A 20,349-nucleotide genomic window follows, 5' to 3' on the forward strand; every position below is an offset into this window, starting at 1 on the left:
CAGCATGTTCTGCTCTTCTAACACACACACAAAAAAGTATTCAATAAAGGAAGAAAAACTGTTATCATATTATATTTACCTCAGTAGGGGTCTGTTGGCTCTTCTTTTCTGATTTCTGAACATCTTTGCTTCCTCTTCTTTTCAGTGACAACTAAAATATTAAAAGAGAACAACATTAAATACTGTGAAAGCACATGCATTTTCACTACACTGTGAGATTAACTCTTCAACCATAATAATCAACTGAACTACACCATAATAATCAACTGAACTACAGTCACAAATATTAATATTCTCAGCTGTTTACAGATGTCTGCAGAACATTAACTTTCCAATATGAGTAAGGAGACATTCTTCCTAAATTATTTTATAAATGAAAAACTCCCTCATTATAAGCTTCCCAAAAATGCACTTAAAAAAAGATTGTATAGTGTCATTGGATTTGCGAGCAAAGCGGAGAAATTAACTAGACGCATGTGGACACTGATTGTGTTTTTTTGTTGGTGTGTTCTCTCTCCACAGACCAAACGCCTTAACCGATTCTGATGAAATGTTGAGGGTACCTTTCTGCTATCCTAACTTAGATCTAACAGAAGTTTCAACCACATTGGTGCAGCCCCCATCTTGGAATTCATTTTATTTGTTTATTTTTGTGATAAAAAAATAAATAAATTAAACGGTACCACTCATCCACCGCATTTTATACAAAATATTACATATATTATTTTGCAACTTGTACAACATTTTCATACAATTTACTTGAACCGTTTCAGAGAAATTAAATATTTTAAATAAAAAAAAATGAATAACCACAGTAACAAACAGGATTGTACAACAACAACCTATAGATTTACTTTGACATGTAGACGGCAGTGATAATTATTCACTGCGCAATAGGTATTCCGAGGTATCAGTATAACTGTTCATACATTCTTGTCCTTCTTGAGACTAATTATGGATACTAGGAAACAGCGTTCCTAGTGCACCGTGCTCAGCTGTAGGGAATCTTTAGGCGTCCAATTGGTATAGACCCTCTAAATGAGGAGAACAGGTAAACACCACTCTCTGCAAATGTATATGTGAACAGTGTCTCTATTCATATCTCCTAAGATGTGGGGAAACTGTGTTTTGTTGGTGAGAGTCAGTAACAAATCTCTGACCTCCCAGTATACAGTATATAACTTTCCCCTGGAGAGAAGACACAAAATATATGACTCCCAAAGCTTGATGAGCGAATGGGGGTACTCACAGTGGAGAGTTGTCTTGTGCGGTGAATCCCACGGCGTGCATCACGTTGAGACAGGCAAACAACAGGATATCCTCACGGAAGAAAACGGAGCACAGCAATGCAGCAATGAGGGGGCTAGATACCGATATAAAAGTCTTTTATTCCATGGTAGACATCATGGCATGGGATAAGTTAAAAATCTCGAATGCGTTTCGGGCCGTCGCCCGACAAAGGGCGACGGCCCGAAACGCGTTCGAGATTTTTAACTTATCCCATGCCATGATGTCTACCATGGAATAAAGGACTTTTATACCGGTATCTAGCCCCCTCATTGCTGCATTGCTGTGCTCCGTTTTCTTCCGTGAGGATATCCTGTTGCTTCTTGAGACTAATGAGTTTTGTTAGTTTTTTGTTTTCCAAGTATCGGACAGTTTGTTGCGGATGAGATTGTCTTTGTTACATGAAGTGTTTTGCAGTTTGTGATAATACATTAAATGTATTTCTTTTCAAGTCGCAATAACGTGAGAGGTGACGTGGTATGCAGTATTTACATTTTCCTTTGACTTTCTTTGATCGTTATGATAGACAATAGCCGCCTTTCTGGACAACTTTGTTGCCGGTGCCTGGACTTTCAATGGAAACTAGGCTTATTTATTGGCTCAAATAATAGTGAGAATTAAATTGGCCAGACATTACTGTTTTTAACTGAAGTTTGAGAATACCAGGACAATTTGATGACAAAATACACAAATTGATGGCGTTTCAAACGTTGTTTTGCCCGCGTTTCATTCCGTGTTATGAATCTTTGTCCTAGTAGGTTTAAATGTTTATAACTCCTTCATCCCACAACGTGGTATAAAATATAGCGTTTTCCTAGTATTACTTCCGTGCCGCTAATTATCATCTCCGTAGAAAGCTTATTCACCACAACGGCAGTGCATAACAATAGAATCTATATAGTTTAAGAAGGAAGGAAGTAAAGACTGAGAAATCATAACATAAAACTGCCATTAAATTGTTACTGCTCTATTTCCCAACATGGCATGGTATAAAATTCTAGGTGCAATTGGTATCTATGCACCAAGGCAAAAAAAAGCACATTGTTAATGGTTTTATGTTGTGCTTAGTGGTGTACCAAGTGAGAAAAGCTTGCTAGTTAGATCCGGCGCTGTACACCAGGTGAGGTAGTTTATACTTCCTTCCTCTGATTAGCGCTAAAATAAAGGGAAGATTTGATGGGCAGAGAAAAAGCATTTGATACATTCAATTATATTGATTGGCATTTATATTCTTCTCATTAACTTCTAGTGAACCTAACTTGAGCCTTGTCAAAAGTGTGTCATACTGACCATTTCCCACATCATAATACTTTCAATCATAAGCTTCCAAGACAGGAAATGAAATCCAACATAAATTAAAACATGTCCAAATGTGAAACATTTTCATTTGGTAGTTCAACGATTAAGATGGAATAAGGAAAAGATTAAAATCAGATAAGTTATGTTATAAATGGTTGAAGCATTGGGCGTTGTTTAGGCCTTTGATAAAAGGGACAAGAAGCAGTGGTTCTTGCTAGAGGCAGTGGTTTTAGCCTATATACTATGTGAACTGAATAATCTGTTTGGGTAATAAATCTCTACTACAGGCATACGTACGCTATGGGTCCAGAGCATGTATGTAAAGCAAAAATGTACTTAAAGTGAAGCACTACCTTTTTCCACTTATCGATGCATGTACTGTACTGCAATCATTATATACGTGCATAACTGATGTAAATTTGTAACAGGCTCTATAGTCTCCCCGCTTGCGCACAGCTTCAGTACAGGTAGGGAGCCGGTATTGCTGTTCAGGACGTGCTGACAGGCGCATGCCCAAGCTGCCATTTGCCTATTGGGCGATATGTCCTTAATCGCGAGTGTACTTAAAGTGAGTGTCCTTAAACCGGGGTATGCCTGTACTTATCAAAATCACATTGATTAACCTTTTGATTATCGGTATTTGCTTTCTTCAAAGTCAAACATTTTTCTAAGCTGACTGGGTTCCCGTCACTATAATGCCAATTATTGTTTTGGATTTTAATCTCTATATCTTGAACATTTAATACTACCCATGGTTTGTGGTTCTCAAGTTGTAACTTTTTCATATTACTGCAAACATATTTTAAGTGTTGATAAACTTGATGAATTCTAAACATTTTGTATTATATTCTTAAATGCATTCAACACTGTTTTGGTCTGCATCCAGACCACTGTCAAGGACCATAACATTGGTGCTAGTATGCACTTGACAATGCCACCCTGAGGTTGGACAGTGTCCCTGTATTTTCTCTTCATATATGTGCATACACATGGGTGTCTGTGCAGTTTATTCCACAGTGCATATAAAAATCAGACAATTAATAAATTGAGCAAAGCAAGCTGTGTATTTTAATGTCTCGGTAAGGGACTCAAGGAGTTCAACTCCCTTTGGAAGCACCAGGAGACTGCACTGGTGTTGGGCTTCCTACCTAAACTGTGAGGTGGATATAATTAACTCCTGATTGAGCAGGGTTTATAAGGCAGGAAGTAACTGCTTGTCAGTGTCCCTGTTGGAGGCTCGGTGAGAGGATCACAGATCTCCCGCCTGCAGGGATCCAGGCTTGTTTACCAGTAGGTTTGGCCTGGCAACAGTGGGGAACCAAAAGCCCCACATAGCACAGAAGCCTGCACGAATAGGGCAAGGGACGTTCCTGGCTTGCAGAACGGGCAATATGGAGACACTGTGGAGGAATCCCTGAAACATACCAGATAAGAACTAAAACTATACTGCTGTGCCTAAAAACTGTTTTGTTTGTATATAATAGTGCATGCTTTGGAGCTGGCAACCAGCTTAGCTGGCGGCCTGTTAGATAGGGCTGAAATAGTAAGTTAGTTTCCCTAAAGGGAATAGGTGTTCATTTTAGGATTTGGTTCTGACTTAAAGGGACAACAGAGTACCCATGGTTTAAGTGTCTTGTGGATAATAAACCACTGTGATTAAGCTTAACCCTCTATCTAAGCATCTTACTGACCTCGCCTACAGGCCAGTCCATCACAGTCTCCTACTCAGGTCTTTCAAAAAATCTATACCTAATAATGTTATTAATGAAAGTATACTATCAAAAAAGTTACACAACTAAAGAAACAGATGTACAAAGCCTTCATTAATTTAAAATATTGCCATTATTAGCGTTTGAATCTAAGAAGTATAAATCGACACAGAGAGTATCAAAGCGGCGCAATTCGCTCAAAACTCAGAGCATATATGAATCTTTCTAATCTTGCTTCTTACATTTGGCGCAGATCATATAGGTGCAGAGGTTAACGTCACCTAAACATGGGAGAGCTATTTGACAAACTGGCCTAGCCATAAAAATTTGACAAAAGTTGTGATGTCACCAGAAGTAGAGGGAATCACATGCTAGAGCAATACATCTTTTAAATGGTAATGTCTGTATTTTATTTTACTGTATTTATGTATTGGCTAATAGCCATTACTATAGAGAGGGGGGTGGTGTTTGTTTAGGGGGGGGGGGGGGAGTAGTGAGGGGTATTGGAGGTTGTGGCCCCGAGAAATTTTCTTAGGGCCCACGTGGAGAATGTGGTAAGGGTTAACCACTTCTTGGCCTTAGTGGTTAGCAAGGCATTACAATGCATCACTAGCCACTTTGATAGCCAAGCGGCTATATAGTGCGGTTTTAGTTAAATATTAACCCTTTTGTAGCCCGTAGTGGTCAGTTAGCTTCTGAAAACCATGACTAGCTGGCCACATGGGCTAATAAAGGGTTAATATTTAATTAAATGTGTAATAGTTTGTTTTACCACCTATTCCACGTTCGTTTAGCGGATCTTGCCAATGTATATAATTGCCATGATACACATAGACAAGATAGGGTATCGTCAGCCTTGGTTAGGACAGCGGTGCGCAAACTGGGGGGCGCAAGATTGTTTAGGGGGGGCGCAGGAAGCAGCAGCGATTTTGCCAGGAGCAGAGGGAAAAAAGCCGTCTGCAGCTGCAATTTTTCTTTTGGCCATTAGGTGGCGCTGTGCTGCGCTGTGCTACAGTACACAGCAGCATCTCGTTGCTTCCTGCTTCCTGCGTGTGTGACATGGGGAGAGGGGGTGAGTGAGACTGGGACATGGGGGGGGGAGTGAGACTGGGACATGGGGGGGGGAGTGAGACTGGGACATGGGGGGGGGAGTGAGACTGGGACATGGGGGGGGAGTGAGACTGGGACATGGGGGGGGGAGTGAGACTGGGACATGGGGGGGGGGAGTGAGACTGGGACATGGGGGGGGGGAGTGAGACTGGGACATGGGGGGGGGAGTGAGACTGGGACATGGGGGGGGGGGAGGGAGACTGGGACATGGGGGGGGGGAGTGAGACTGGGACATGGGGGGGGGGAGTGAGACTGGGACATGGGGGGGGGAGTGAGACTGGGACATGGGGGGGGGAGTGAGACTGGGACATGGGGGGGGGGAGTGAGACTGGGACATGGGGGGGGGGAGTGAGATTGGGACATGGGGGGGGGAGTGAGACTGGGACATGGGGGGGGGAGTGAGACTGGGACATGGGGGGGGGAGTGAGACTGGGACATGGGGGGGGGAGTGAGACTGGGACATGGGGGGGGAGTGAGACTGGGACATGGGGGGGGGAGTGAGACTGGGACATGGGGGGGGAGTGAGACTGGGACATGGGGGGGGGAGTGAGATTGGGACATGGGGGGGGGTGAGACTGGGACATGGGGGGGGGTGAGTGAGACTGGGACATGGGGGGGGGTGAGTGAGACTGGGACATGGGGGGGGAGTGAGACTGGGACATGGGGGGGAGTGAGACTGGGACATGGGGGGGGGGGTGAGTGAGACTGGGACATGGGGGGGGGTGAGACTGGGACATGGGGGGGGTGAGACTGGGACATGGGGGGGGGGTGAGACTGGGACATGGGGGGGGTGAGACTGGGACATGGGGGAGTGAGACTGGGACATGGGGGAGTGAGACTGGGACATGGGGGAGTGAGACTGGGACATGGGGGAGTGAGACTGGGACATGGGGGAGTGAGACTGGGACATGGGGGGGTGAGACTGGGACATGGGGGGGAGTGAGACTGGCACATGGGGGGGGAGTGAGACTGGCACATGGGGGGGGAGTGAGACTGGCACATGGGGGGGGAGTGAGACTGGGACATGGGGGGGGAGTGAGACTGGGACATGGGGGGGGAGTGAGACTGGGACATGGGGGGGGAGTGAGACTGGGACATGGGGGGGTGGGAGAGTGAGACTGGGACATGGGGGAGTGAGTGTGAGACTGGGACATGGGGGAGTGAGTGTGAGACTGGGACATGGGGGAGTGAGTGTGAGACTGAGGCATGGGGAGGGTGTGAGTGACATGAGGGGGGTGAGAGTGTGAGATGGGGAGGGGGGTGAGAGTGAGTGTGACATGGGGAGGGGGGGTGAAAGAGCTACATGGGGATGGGGATGAGAGAGACATTGGTGGGAGGGAGGGAGACACTGGCAGGAGGGAGAGAGACACACAATGGCTGGAGGGAGAGTGTGAGAGAGACACCGGGTGGAGGGAGAAACAATAGCTGGTTGGAGAGTGCAAGAGAGACACTGGGGGGAGGGAGAGGCAATGGCTGGAAGGAGAGTGAGAGACAATGGAGGGAGGGGGACACTAGGGGGAGGGAGAAAGAAAGAGAGACACACAGGGGGAGGGAAAGAGAGTGGGGGGAGACACTGAGGGGAGGGATAGAGAGGGACTGGAGGGGGAGTGAGAAATACAGGGAGTTGGAGAGACTGGAAGAGGAGTGTGAGACTGGAAGAGGGGAGAGAGTGAGAGACAATGGGGGGAGGGAGAGAGTGAGAGACAATGGGGGGAGGGAGAAAGAGACACACACTGGGGGGAGGGAAAGGGAGTGGGGGGGGAGGGGGAGACACTGAGGGGAGGAATAGAGAGGGACTGGAGGGGGAGTGAGAAATACAGGGAGAGACTGGAAGAGGTTAGAGAGGTCCTGAGAGATTCTAATGTGGCGGGAAGAGAGAGATTAATAATACAGCAGAAATGGGAACGCTATTAGACAAATATTATAATATTTATTTTTAAGTTATGTAATTTGTGCTATAAATACTTTTTTTGTAGACGCGTGGCGGGGGCGTTACAAAGCTGGTTCGCCCTCAATGGCTGAACCAGCTCACGTGCGCTGACGTCATGTGATTTTGATTACATCAGGCAGGGGGGGCCCGAGAAATTTCATGGATGAAAAGGGGGGCTCGGCATAAAAAGTTTGCTCACCCCTGGGTTAGGAGGTAAAACATTGCGGTACTTTTGGGGCGTTAGCCAGTTACCGATAAATATCGGGACTTGATGACTAGCATAAAAATAAGTACATTTGCGTTATTTACTCATTTTGGTGCGGGTCCTGATATTTTATTCGGTCGTGGTAAAATATTTGTTATTTTTAGCGATAACAAGTTGATGACTTGCATCTTAAAAATAACTGTTTTTTTGGCTATAATACCGCATTTATGGGCTAACGAACTCTAGGCTACAGAGAGAAAAAAAATGCACCAGTTGTAGGAGCCACTTTTGATTTATCTCATTATAATATTACTATGATATATATATTATATGATATATATATATATTTGTAATTTTATTTATTTGATTCCAGTATTTCTTGGATCAAATCTAGTCTGGCAGCAAATAAAACGGGCTATGAGGGATAAGGGAGGGAGGATGGAGCACAGGGATGAGAAAGAGGGAATGTGGTGTATAAATCTGAGAGAATGCTCACCGCTCAACCTCAGTACTAATACTGAGTATTTCCGAGCATTGTAAATGTACAATCATGTAGGTGGTGCATAAGGGAATATATAATATGTTTGCAAAGTCTGATCAAAGATCAGGAAGGATCCCCAAATACTGCACTCTGCCAATACAACAGTTGGTATAAAGATATGAAGGTCAAATTTATGCCTAGGCTATATCAGGATAAATTGATAAGAGACTGGTCGTGAAAACTTCCTCTCAGGGGTACAACAAAAAAGAATAACATTTATTAATATATCTATCAACTCACTAGGTGTGTTACAGTATAATATTTACAGTGTGTGAATCTTTAAAAACCCCGGTGGTGAGAACCAGATATACAGCTGTAATGGAAAATACACAGGCTTTTAGATTTAAGCCGTGTAAAATGTAATCCATTGACTTCCTCAATTGCTGTTATGGTAGACCTGATAAGGAAAACGGTGCACAAATGTGTAACCAATTGAAGACAGGTTCACTATATGAGATTCACATTTATCATAAGGAAGAGCCCCCGTGTTCAGACAGTTCCAGTGTTATCACAAATCCAATTGCATAGGAAAACAGCACACTGTAGTCCCAGCTGTAGTTGGTGCAGCATAACAGCATGCGTGTATCGAGTGTGTTAACTATCTAGTGTATGCATGCATAAATGCTGGGTTTGTAAATGCTATTTTAGCCATGGCGTTTGTTCTAAACCAGGCCTGCACAACACGCGGCCCGCCAGCACTCACTGTGCGGCCCGCGGCGGCTTTCCCCCTCTTGCCTCCCCCGAGTCCGCTTTCCCTCCCCGAGTCCGCTCTCCCTCCGCCGAGCCCGCTCTCCCCCCGAGCCGAGCCCGCTCTCCCCGCCCCCCGAGCCGAGCCCGCTCTCCCCCCCAGCCCGCTCTCAAGACTGCACGCTCTAGCAGTGCCGCACTTCCGGTGCCCGCTGCTTGCGAGCGCGCGCAGTCCTGCCTGCTCTGCCGCCGTGATCTGAGGTGCAGGGGGGTGAGGGGAGGTGGAGGGGCTAATGTGAGGTGAGGAGGTGTAGGGGGATATGTGATGTGCAGGGGGATATGTGATGTGCAGGGGGGGGTGGGTGATGTGCAGGGGATATGTGATGTGCAGGGGGATATGTGATGTGCAGGGGGGGAGTGATGTGCAGGTGGGGTGATATGCAGGGGGGGTGATGTGCAGGGGGGGGTGATGTGCAGGGGGGGTGATGTGCAGGGGGGGTGATGTGCAGGAAGGATGATGTGAGGTGCAGGGGGGTGAGGTGCAGGGGGGTGAGGTGCAGGGGGTCATGTGAGGTGCAGGAGAGTGATGTGAGGTGCAGGGGGGTGATGTGAGGTGCAGGGGGGTGATGTGAGATGCAGGGGGGTGAGGTGCAGGGGGGTGATTTGAGGTGCAGGGGGGTGAGGTGCAGATGGGTGATGTGAGGTGCAGGGGGGTGATGTGAAGTGCAGGGGGGGGAGGTGAGGTGCAGGGGGGTGATGTGAAGTGCAGGGGGGGGAGGTGAGGTGCAGGGGGGTGAGGTGCAGGGGGGATGTGAGATGCAGGGGGGTGGAATGTGTGTGGTCTGCGGGGGAGTATTGTGTGTGATGTGGAGGGTGAGTATTGTGTGTTATGTGGAGGGTGAGTATTGTATGTGATGTGGAGGGTGAGTATTGTGTGTGATGTGGAGGGTGAGTATTGTGTGTGATGTGGGGTGAGTACTGTGTGTGATGTGGAGGGTGAGTATTGTGTGTGATGTGGAGGGTGAGTATTGTGTGTGATGTGGCGGGTGAGTATTGTGTATGGGTGAGGGGGAGAGATGGGGGTGTGAGGATGGGGAGTCACAAACGTTGATGATGAGGGGTGCAGGGGGAGATATATGAAGATGATGAGGGGTGCTGGGGGGGATATGAGAGTGAGGGGTGCTGGGGGAGATATGAGGGGTGCTGGGGCAGATATGAGGATGATGAGGGGTACTGGGAGAGATTGAGGGGTGCTGGAGATATGAGGATGATGATGAGGTGCGGGGGGAGAGATGATGATGATGATGATGATTTTACCCGTGCGGCCCGAATCTGTATTCCTTGGAGCAGTTCGGCCCTTCTCACTTGACAAATTGTGCAGGCCTGTTCTAAACCTTTGTAGAGACAGTAAGCTGAGTCCACAGCCTTAATATTCAGGCTATCCCTGACAGTGTCATGAGAAGGTACCGTAATTACCGATACATAGGGAAAGAACATACCCTGTAATCTTGGCAGTAAATAGTGCAGCATATAACAACAGCAAGGTATCAGATTTGTTTACTACCTAATAAATGCATGCATCATTATTTAGCCATATTTAGCCATACAGCTACAGCGGACATTATTCAAACAAATCACGCATTGTGTACATCGGAATACCGATGTCATGACGCGGGATGTCTTCCAACCTTATCGCCTTAAGACGCGAGTGCGGCGAGATCAGAAAATGGCATTTTAGAGTTCTGGTTTTTGAACACCTTAAATTGACACAGTAGCACAGTACTGCAATTCATTCATTTCATTGCACCCAAAGAAACAGAATCCATGAAATTCAACAAAGCAATCGTGATAAGCGCGGGTGCCTGGGGCGATTAGCTGCGTTCATGCTACGTGGAGTACAGCAGTGCACACGAAATCGGGGCCGTGATTTGTTTGAATAACGGCCACTGCAGCTGTAAGTGGCTGCATTAAACCAGAGTGTGCTCCAGAGAATATTAAAGTACTTTTGCCAAATCAGCAGCCTAATACTTATGCAATTGAAAAGAAAATGAATCATCGCTATACAGCCAGATTGGAAGTTGCAGCATATTATTCCTCTTCCTCCGCATCACATCCCACCACCAGACGTCACCGTCGTGACGTCCATAAAACCCGGCGCCGTTTCACGTAACTAGGTACGCTTCTTCAGGGGAGGGAGAGGGAGGCTTCCCTGAAGAAGCGTACCTAGTTACGTGAAACGGCGCCGGGAAGCAGGATTTTCCTGACCGATCACGGGAGAACCAATCGATCGGCAGCTTAGGTAACTAGTTTTCAATAAAGGTAATCAAAAGCTGCATATATTATACCAAAAAAAAGATTACAAATTGTTTTTTGTTTTTTACGCTGCTTGAATTACCTCTTTAAGCAACAGGACACAGTAGTGCAATTGGATAGCCCTTGTTGATCACTTTGTAGTAATAAGTCATGTCAAATAACAGGTAAGTGTTGGAATATGCGGTGCTGCTTCATACTGACCTCCTTTAGTTTCTCCAGCTCATTCTGCAAAGCCTGCTTGGTTGTGTCCACTTCAATAAGCTGTTGACGCAGCTTTTCATTTTCCTCCTCTGTTTTGGAGCGCTTTTCTTCCACATTTTCCAGCTCATGATGTAGCCTTACGGACACATCTTTGGCTACCTAAAAAAGAGGCATTGTCTTTAAGATCAGTGCACTCGTGCTGTTGAAAGGTAGCATAATGCATTTATTAATCAAGATATTCAAAAAAACAGAGTTCACATTTGTTATGTACATCAAACATTTTATTATTACTTATATTACTATAACTAATGACAAAAAACGTAATTCAACATGCCAATTTTTGTCTTTTCTTAATCTTAGAATTCTTAATATGCAAATTTTGAAATGAGATTGTATAAATGATTAGCCCTTTCAAGAAGCAATACCAGCTTGAAATGTTTGTTTGTTACTTGTTTCTTTGCATAACTGGAACGAGGGGGTCATCTGGTGCTGAACAGCACTATTTTTAGCACATGGGATCTTCACAATTGTCAAGATAATTACCACTCTACGCTATGCCGAGCTACCTCATGAGAAAATAATATTGCTGATTACATCTCGAGCCAATAAGAAGTCGCAATGTCATTGGTGACAGTTTCCTTTTGGTCTACAGGGGTGGCAATGCTTAATTCTCCAGAAGGATGACCGGCAACTGACGATAATTATCTCAGTAACTGGTGATACCCTGCGTTGAAATTAGCGTGGTTTAACACCCCCTGCTTTAAATTATGTAAAGAAACAAATCTACGGTACAATTTTCTGGGAATACAGTACTTCTTCAAGTTGTTACAGTAAAAATGCTTTCGGTTCACCCCACTCCCTCAAAAGACTGGAAAAATGTACCAGTTTAAAATAAATATTATATTCATATTTTTACCATTTGCATGATGCAAAGGACCTCTTTTGTGTGTATATACTGTTCGAATGTGCACACATTCATGCACAAATGTTTTAAAGATAAAAAAAAAAAAAAAAAAGAGTGGCGAATGTGCCAATCGGGGACTGAGTCCCGAATATCCGCAGCTGCAAAGAAACGCCACATTCCCAGCAAATTCTACATTTGCCCATCTCTAATAAAAACTCCCAAGATCTTATCAAAAGATAACAAGCTGTTTGGATGGGAAAAAACCATCAACTAGGCAAGTATATCTACATTTACTAAATTAGCCTGAGATTGGTAATAAAATCCCTACAAATTTGCTAAGAGAAGGACACAGCAAAGCAATAATTAGAATATAGTAATATTTTATAAAGACAATACTCAGTACAGCTCTGTTATAATTATATAGACAACAAAGTCAACTCATTAAGGAATGGGTGATAAATGAGCTTTAATGACCATATATGTTGTCATGAAATCTTACAACTAAAAACATCAATTTGTCAATTATGTTATCATGTGTTCCCCCCCATTTGACAGATTATACAGATGTAGTAGACCTTGTTGCATCCGTTATCATGTGGTAAAGCACTAAATCACGCATTGTGTTTTGCAAATCGCGCTCCATAGAAGTGGCTTGCAAATCGCTCAGTAAAAACATGCGATTGTGGTCATGTGAAATCGCACGATAAAAGGGTGCAATAACATCTGCTACATCTGTATATAAGTGGCTGAAAATCCTCCAGTAAAACAGAAACTGATAGTTCAGAGGTATTCTCTTGCTATTCTTATTTATTGGGGGAAATATTGGATATTGCTGAATGGATTTGCGGAGTAGCAGCCTGCCCACAAGAAACAAGGAAAATGGCAGAACGTGTCAAGTAATGGCTCTATTTATTGAAACAAAGGAACATACAGTATAAAAGAAGAAGATAACAGATAAGAAACATTTGGCCCACCTAGTCTGCTCTTTCTCCTATCTGTTATGAGACCTCAGACTTTATAAGATCCTTTGGGTTTTTTTCATATTAGTATAGATTGTGTCTATCTCAAAAATTGAAATTATCCTTCACCACGTTTATAAAGAATACGATGATCCGATCAAGTTTTGTCAATCTTCGTGGTCCGTGTGGATAGAAGTATGTAGTCACTGGTACTTTTCAATCAAAGAAGTCGTTTGAATATGGATTGCTGATTTAAAACTAGTGACTTTGATTTAATCTTTAACGTCCAAACATAATGGCATTTTATTTATTATTAATAAAGTGCTAAATGTTTGATGTCTGGAAGAATCAGTCACATTATTGTGGCCTTTCAGAAACATCCACACTGGACCATAATTTCCATGCTGGTAGGCATTAGATATTTTTATTCAGTACAATTATTTCTAGTATAAATTGAATACAATGAATTACCATCTCGGTCACCAAAATTTTAAACTGTAGTCACACGTGGGGGTCTATTCTATATCCTCTGAAAATGCAGGTTCAGCAAACAAAACAAAAAATCAAACAAATTGACACTTTTCACATTTTGTTTAATTTTTTTTGCTACTTTTCATTTTCACTACTGAATATGCTAGGTGTATACTAATTTGTAATATATACCTAGCATGATTGAAAACAAAAGACTTGAATTATTAACCTGTTAGTAATCATTGTGGTCATGAATGCATATTTTCATGTTCACTATGGTTAATAATCCTAAATATCTACTGTACCATTGAATACCGTAAAGGTAAGTAAGGCATTCTCTTGCTTCCCCCCCCCCCCTGTTCTTTCTGCCCAGAAGGACACACTGACCACCGTGGGACACTTCCCCCCCATCTTTACCCAACCCTCCTACCTATCATCCTCTAACAATGGCTACAGGCATAAAAGCCAAATCTATATGCATACACACACGTAAACACCAATATATACATACACATAAAAAAAATTACATATTCAGTCAGCATTAACCCCTTCAATGCCAATGACGTCACTGATGCTTTCAGAATAGCAAAAACAGGAAAAAAGCATTATCCTACAACAATCCACATCCATCCATGCCCCTCAATGACCCATCCTCAATGCTGACTGAAGTCATTGATACTTTCTTGCTTGAAGATAAATAATCAATGAACATGTATTTACAATCCTCATCTTTTTCTTAATCTTCATATCGGACGTCCTTCCTCATTCGTCCTCTCTCTGCTATTGACTGAGGTAATATGCGAGGATGCTATCCTTATGTCGGACTGGAGCAGTTGCATTGCACATGGTTGGTGGTCATGTGGTAATATAACCAGATTGGTTAATTTACCACATGTTCCCTGCTCTTACCAATGATGTCAGACATCGTTGGGGTCTTTTTTTCCCACGTGACATTATAAGAGTGTGAAAATGTACTAACTGCTCTTACCGATGACATCCCAACAACATCTGATATAATTAGTAAGAACCGTGAACACATGGTAAATCAACTAATCTGATTGGTATGTGACATGCAATTGCAACAGGCCAATATGCAAAGGCCACAGCCTCGCATGACACTTCAGAAGAAATGTGGGTGAAGGGGTTCCGATAGATAATTCAAAGATAAAGAAGAAAAGATCGAGATTTTAAGTAAATATTCATTAATAATTTATCTTCAAGCAAGAGAGAATCAATGGCATCAATCAGCTTTGAGGTTGGGTCGTCGAAGGACATGGATTAATGCAGATGGATATAGATCTAACTTGTGGCCTGGGGTTCTTTTGACGTCCTAATTTTTGTTTTCTTTGAGCCGCCACGTGGAAAATACATTATTGACATTTTAGGTTGGGAGGGTGAATGTTTAATGGATAGGCATTAGTCATTTGACTTATCAAGTTGGAGTAGTTCAAGGGGTCATTGTTCCTGAAGACCTTGGGGGGCCAAAATGGACCCAACATAGATGGGGCAAGTGGATATTTTTTTTAATTATTTACCGTTTGAGTGCAGATGAGGCTACATAGGCTCTCCTTGAGAGGGCCTAGCTAGCATCCCCAGCACTTACTTTGTTAATGACTCCATCATTTAATATAAAAATCTTTATTACATTTTGTAGCCACGTCTTACAGCTTATTAGCTATCTTTTGCTAATAGAGCTGTAAACCTTTCCTACTGTATAAATGCGGGGTTCTTCAGTGTGTTGGGGTGGGACGGGGTAGTGGAGTTGGGTAATTGAATTGGGTAAAGAGGGCTTTGGCACTTTTTGACAATTTTTCTGAAAACAAAAGCCAAAGCACACTCTTCTAATTATATTGAAAAAGGCTCAGCAAGATTTATTACTATTCATGCTTAGCAAAAAAAAAACAACAGGAAAAATAAGTCAAACCACAAAAATGGGAAGGGAGCCAAGAATATCACTACAGGCATACCCCGCATTAACGTACGCAATGGGACCGGCGCATGTATGTAAAGCGAAAATGTACTTAAAGTGAAGCACTACCTTTTTTCCCATTTATCAATGCATGTACAATACTGCAATCGTCATATCCGTGCATAACTGATATAAATAACTCATTTGTAACAGGCTCTATAGTCTCCCCACTTGCGCACAGCTTCGGTAGAGTTAGGGAGCTGGTATTGCTGTTCAGGATGTGCTGACAGGCGCATGCGTGAGCTGCCGTTTGCCTATTGGGCGATATGTCCTTACTCGCGAGTGTACTTAAAGTGAGTGTCCTTAAACCGGGGTATGCCTGTATTAGAGATATCCTTGGGTCCCTTCCAATTTGTGTGTTTTGTTCTAATTTTTATCTCAATAGTGTAGCACCTAATTAACCATTTATACAGTAATTATACGTTAATCCTGAGCAGTCTCTTTTCTTACATTGACTGGGGAAATACAATTCACAATGGCTATTTGGCCTCATTAGTCCCAAAAACGAACCATAATTCTTCTGATGTGGAAATCAGACTGCATATTTTCCATTAATTAATATGATCAGGATGAAAAGGGAAATGAAAAAAGCATCTGCTGGTTTCATCAACATTTAGTTAACATTACAATGTATATTGGAATATGTTTACTTACCACAATCAATATTTCTTCTAGTGTATACTTGGGATTGTCTCATTGTGCAAATATACAGTAAATCTCATAAATTGTGTTTCAACACTTACATATACCACATAATCCATGTTACGATTTTCTAATCACATAGTGACTGAGACCCCCCTTTACACGCCTACAACCAATGAAAATTAAAAACAAATAATACAATGTCAATGACAGTAGGTAAGGAATGATATTGGGCAGCAGTCTCTCTTTGGTCAAACAGAAATAAACTGTGCGCTACTATCTATCTCCTTATAATTGAATACAGTGCAGTGACTAAACCATATATAAATAAAGTAAACCACTATACCACAGTGAATAAGTGATTAAATAATTAAATTATAACATAACCGTGTGGTTGATAAGGGCGTCTGCTGCTATAAACATTAGGGGTGGCTCAGCACCCCACACACTCTAAGAAATGGAAACAAAAAGAAAACAGCGCACAACGCCAAATAGTGAAGTAAGTAATAGAATTTATTACAATGTTAAAGGGGTAATAAATCTGCGTACATCAGATAGAAATAACATGTGCATTTAGTGCATAACACACTGGTTACCACTCTGTAGCTGTAAAACAGGACGGTCTGGCACTCAGCTGTCTCTGCAGGAGCCTCTATGATGGTTCTGGGGCATGGGATCCTTCATGCACTCCTCACACAGCAGGACGCTGCTCACAAGGGGATTCCTTTCAAGCAGCCTGGTAATACTGCAGATTCAGACACTTAGTGGGACCGCTCCTCAACCGGCGATATACTGCCTCCAGGGGAATTCCCCTACAGTCCCCCGTCTCTCCTGTGTAGATTTGCTGCTTTTCCCAGCTGCTATGATCTTAGGGCAGTCCAGAGCTGTTGGAATTGCTCTGCAAACACTTCCGCAGCTGCAGGGGCTTACACAGCGTGCCACGATGCCGCTCCGTCACGTGGTGTAGCGGAGTGACGTCACAGTTCTCGTGGCAATGGAGGAATCAATAGGGAGGAAGAAGGAGAGTCCCTTACAGTCTCTTACCGGCGCAGAAATCGCTCAGTTAGCACGGTGGCAGCCAATATAAGCTGATGGTGATACAGATCCAAAGGATGAATATAGGCAAAATTATGGCATGAATACATCCAACATGTTTCGTAGATCTAACTACTTCTTCTACGAAACATGTTGGATGTATTCATGCCATAATTTTGCCTATATTCATCCTTTGGATCTGTATCACCATCAGCTTATATTGGCTGCCACCGTGCTAACTGAGCGATTTCTGCGCCGGTAAGAGACTGTAAGGGACTCTCCTTCTTCCTCCCTATTGATTCCTCCATTGCCACGAGAACTGTGACGTCACTCCGCTACACCACGTGACGGAGCGGCATCGTGGCACGCTGTGTAAGCCCCTGCAGCTGCGGAAGTGTTTGCAGAGCAATTCCAACAGCTCTGGACTGCCCTAAGATCATAGCAGCTGGGAAAAGCAGCAAATCTACACAGGAGAGACGGGGGACTGTAGGGGAATTCCCCTGGAGGCAGTATATCGCCGGTTGAGGAGCGGTCCCACTAAGTGTCTGAATCTGCAGTATTACCAGGCTGCTTGAAAGGAATCCCCTTGTGAGCAGCATCCTGCTGTGTGAGGAGTGCATGAAGAATCCCATGCCCCAGAACCATCATAGAGGCTCCTGCAGAGACAGCTGAGTGCCAGACCGTCCTGTTTTACAGCTACAGAGTGCTAACCAGTGTGTTATGCACTAAATGCACATGTTATTTCTATCTGATGTACGCAGATTTATTACCCCTTTAACATTGTAATACATTCTATTACTTACTTCACTATTTGGCGTTGTGCGCTGTTTTCTTTTTGTTTCCATCTCTTTGGTCAACCATCTTAATTGCTTCATTTAAAATTGCAAAGAAAATATTATGCTGACAGTAAACAATTAAATAAAATGAACCCCTTACAAACCCCGGCTGCAAAACATTACGTTTGGTATTTTATATTTAGTGGTTGAAGTGTTGGTACTATGGGGTAGACATAGATTACCACTACTTTTTTATTTTTCCATCCAGACTACCACTAGTTATTTACAAAATTACAATTCCATTAACTTTTTTTTATAAAGAGGGATTTTTTTGAAGTGAAACCTCTTTGGGCACATCTACCCCATGAGAAAAATTCCCTGGCAGTAAATAGAGTTGATGGTGATGGAAATGACGTCATTGGTGACGGAAGTGACGTCACTGCTGGCAGAAGAGGCACCAGCAGCAAGACACACACAGCCGTGTCAGCAGCTCTGCCTGAGGGGTGGGGGGGGGGTGGGGAAGGAAGACACAGACAGACCCCCCGTGTCCGCAGCTCTGCCAGGGGGGAAAGTCAGGAGAGAGGGGCGCAGGAAACGAGAATAACACACACCACACAGAGAGAGACACACACACCACACACAGAAAGAGACACACATACTGACTGACATACACAAACTGACACACACACACTGACTGACTGACACACACACACACACACACACACACACACACTGACTGACACACACAAGGAATTCAGTTACTATAAATATATAAGTGCAAATAGCTAAAACACGCATTCTAAGTCAAACTTCTTTGCGTTTTGGCATTAAAATTGTGTTTTGATTTTTAATTAAAAACATCACCATTACAAATACAATTTCTATGACAAAACAGTGACAAAAGACAAAGAAGTTTCACTTAAAATGCGCGTGATCGGCACACACACAATATATATTTTTTTAACTATGAAAAGTCTCTCCCTCTTCCTATATTTACAGCCTAAACATTGCTTACATCTTTTTAATATACTGTACAGTCCAAATATCTTTCTGACAATATTTAATAAACATAGAATCTTTTTGAAATAGGCACAGCACCACTATTTTTTAAAGATAATTTGACCTCTGATTATATCATACTATAGTTCGGCCTTCTGCAAAAGTTTTATTGGGACTTTCAAGAATAAAAAATTAATCATAGACATAGTGGTAAGTAAAGTGTCTATTCACCAGGCTCTATATAACCTCCTACCTCTCCCTTATTTAACTGGCAATGATTTTCTTATTACTCAGATAGTGCTAGTTAGGGTTAGGATAAGGGTCAGACAGGCATATTAGGGTTATTGTTGGGGTAAAGTTTAGTCTGAACAATTTTTCCTGCTGCCAGCTAAATAAGGCTAAACATGACCCTGTACCAGTGGTAAGACTGCATCCCTTCCCATGCTGTGTCCTGAGTACAGTATATGAAAATATGGCTGACTGCAATTCTGGGAAAAAATAAATAAAAAAACAACTTAACCAGGCATATTAAAGTGAAGAAAAAAAAATGACATTAAAATTAATAGGATTTTTTCTTTGATACATCTGAAGTAATGTTTTTTTCCCCACGATTGCACCACTTTTGCTTTGATATAGTTAGTATATGCCCCGATGAGTTCACCTTCAGGTCCTGTTCCAGGCTGCGGAGGAGCTCTCCATCAATCTCCCCGGTCTGCGCATAGCGCAGTCTCTTGCGCTCTGCTTTCCGCAGGCGGTATTGCAGGATCCTGCAGTTCTTGTTGGCCCTCTCCAGCTCGTGGCGCATATCCTGCAGCTGACAGGCATCCTCTTCAAAGAAGGTGTCCCGCATCTCGTCCATCTCTGTCCTCATCTCGTCTATTTCATGCTTCTCGCGGGAACGGGGGGGGAGGAGGGGCGGGGGGCAAGAAAGAAAGGTATCCCAGTTAAATGTGTAATCCTCAAGCGCTGGAGCTGAGCTCCTGGCTGCAGTACCTGCAATGCTAAGCCTAAAGTGGTGAACGATGTAACCCGTTTGTCTGCAGATACGGCCTAATCATCCTTCCCTTTCACAACCATGCCACTCCCAAGGATGATCACGGACACCATTTATTTCCAGCAACATTTGGGGATGTCTGTCTCTAAACAGGTTAAACATGACGCCTCTCAAAGCAAAGAAAACATTCATATCCAGAGCATTGCCTTAACATTTTTTAGTTGTTTTTTTTTTTTTTAAATAATTGAAGAGGGTCTAAATGAAACATGTCCTTTTCATTGAAACAAAAAGCCTATTAAACACTGCAGTCCGTAGCCT

General features: G+C 43.4%; 1 protein-coding gene across 4 annotated transcripts in view; it reads right to left on the bottom strand.

Annotated features, from left to right (window-relative positions):
• The window catches only part of MTCL3 (MTCL family member 3), a 53,489-nt gene that overhangs the window by 32,120 nt on the left and 1,020 nt on the right, over window positions 1-20,349 (bottom strand). For all 4 annotated transcript variants that reach the window (XM_075597274.1, XM_075597271.1, XM_075597272.1 and 1 more), the window contains exons 2-4: window positions 19,699-19,923; window positions 11,283-11,441; window positions 80-151 (exon numbers count right to left, since the gene is read on the bottom strand). In XM_075597274.1, the coding sequence (XP_075453389.1) occupies window positions 80-151; window positions 11,283-11,441; window positions 19,699-19,923 (456 nt within the window). The remainder of the gene's footprint in view (window positions 1-79; window positions 152-11,282; window positions 11,442-19,698; window positions 19,924-20,349) is intronic.

Source organism: Ascaphus truei, chromosome 4 (genome assembly GCF_040206685.1).
Source record: "Ascaphus truei isolate aAscTru1 chromosome 4, aAscTru1.hap1, whole genome shotgun sequence".
Classification (NCBI taxonomy): domain Eukaryota; kingdom Metazoa; phylum Chordata; class Amphibia; order Anura; family Ascaphidae; genus Ascaphus; species Ascaphus truei.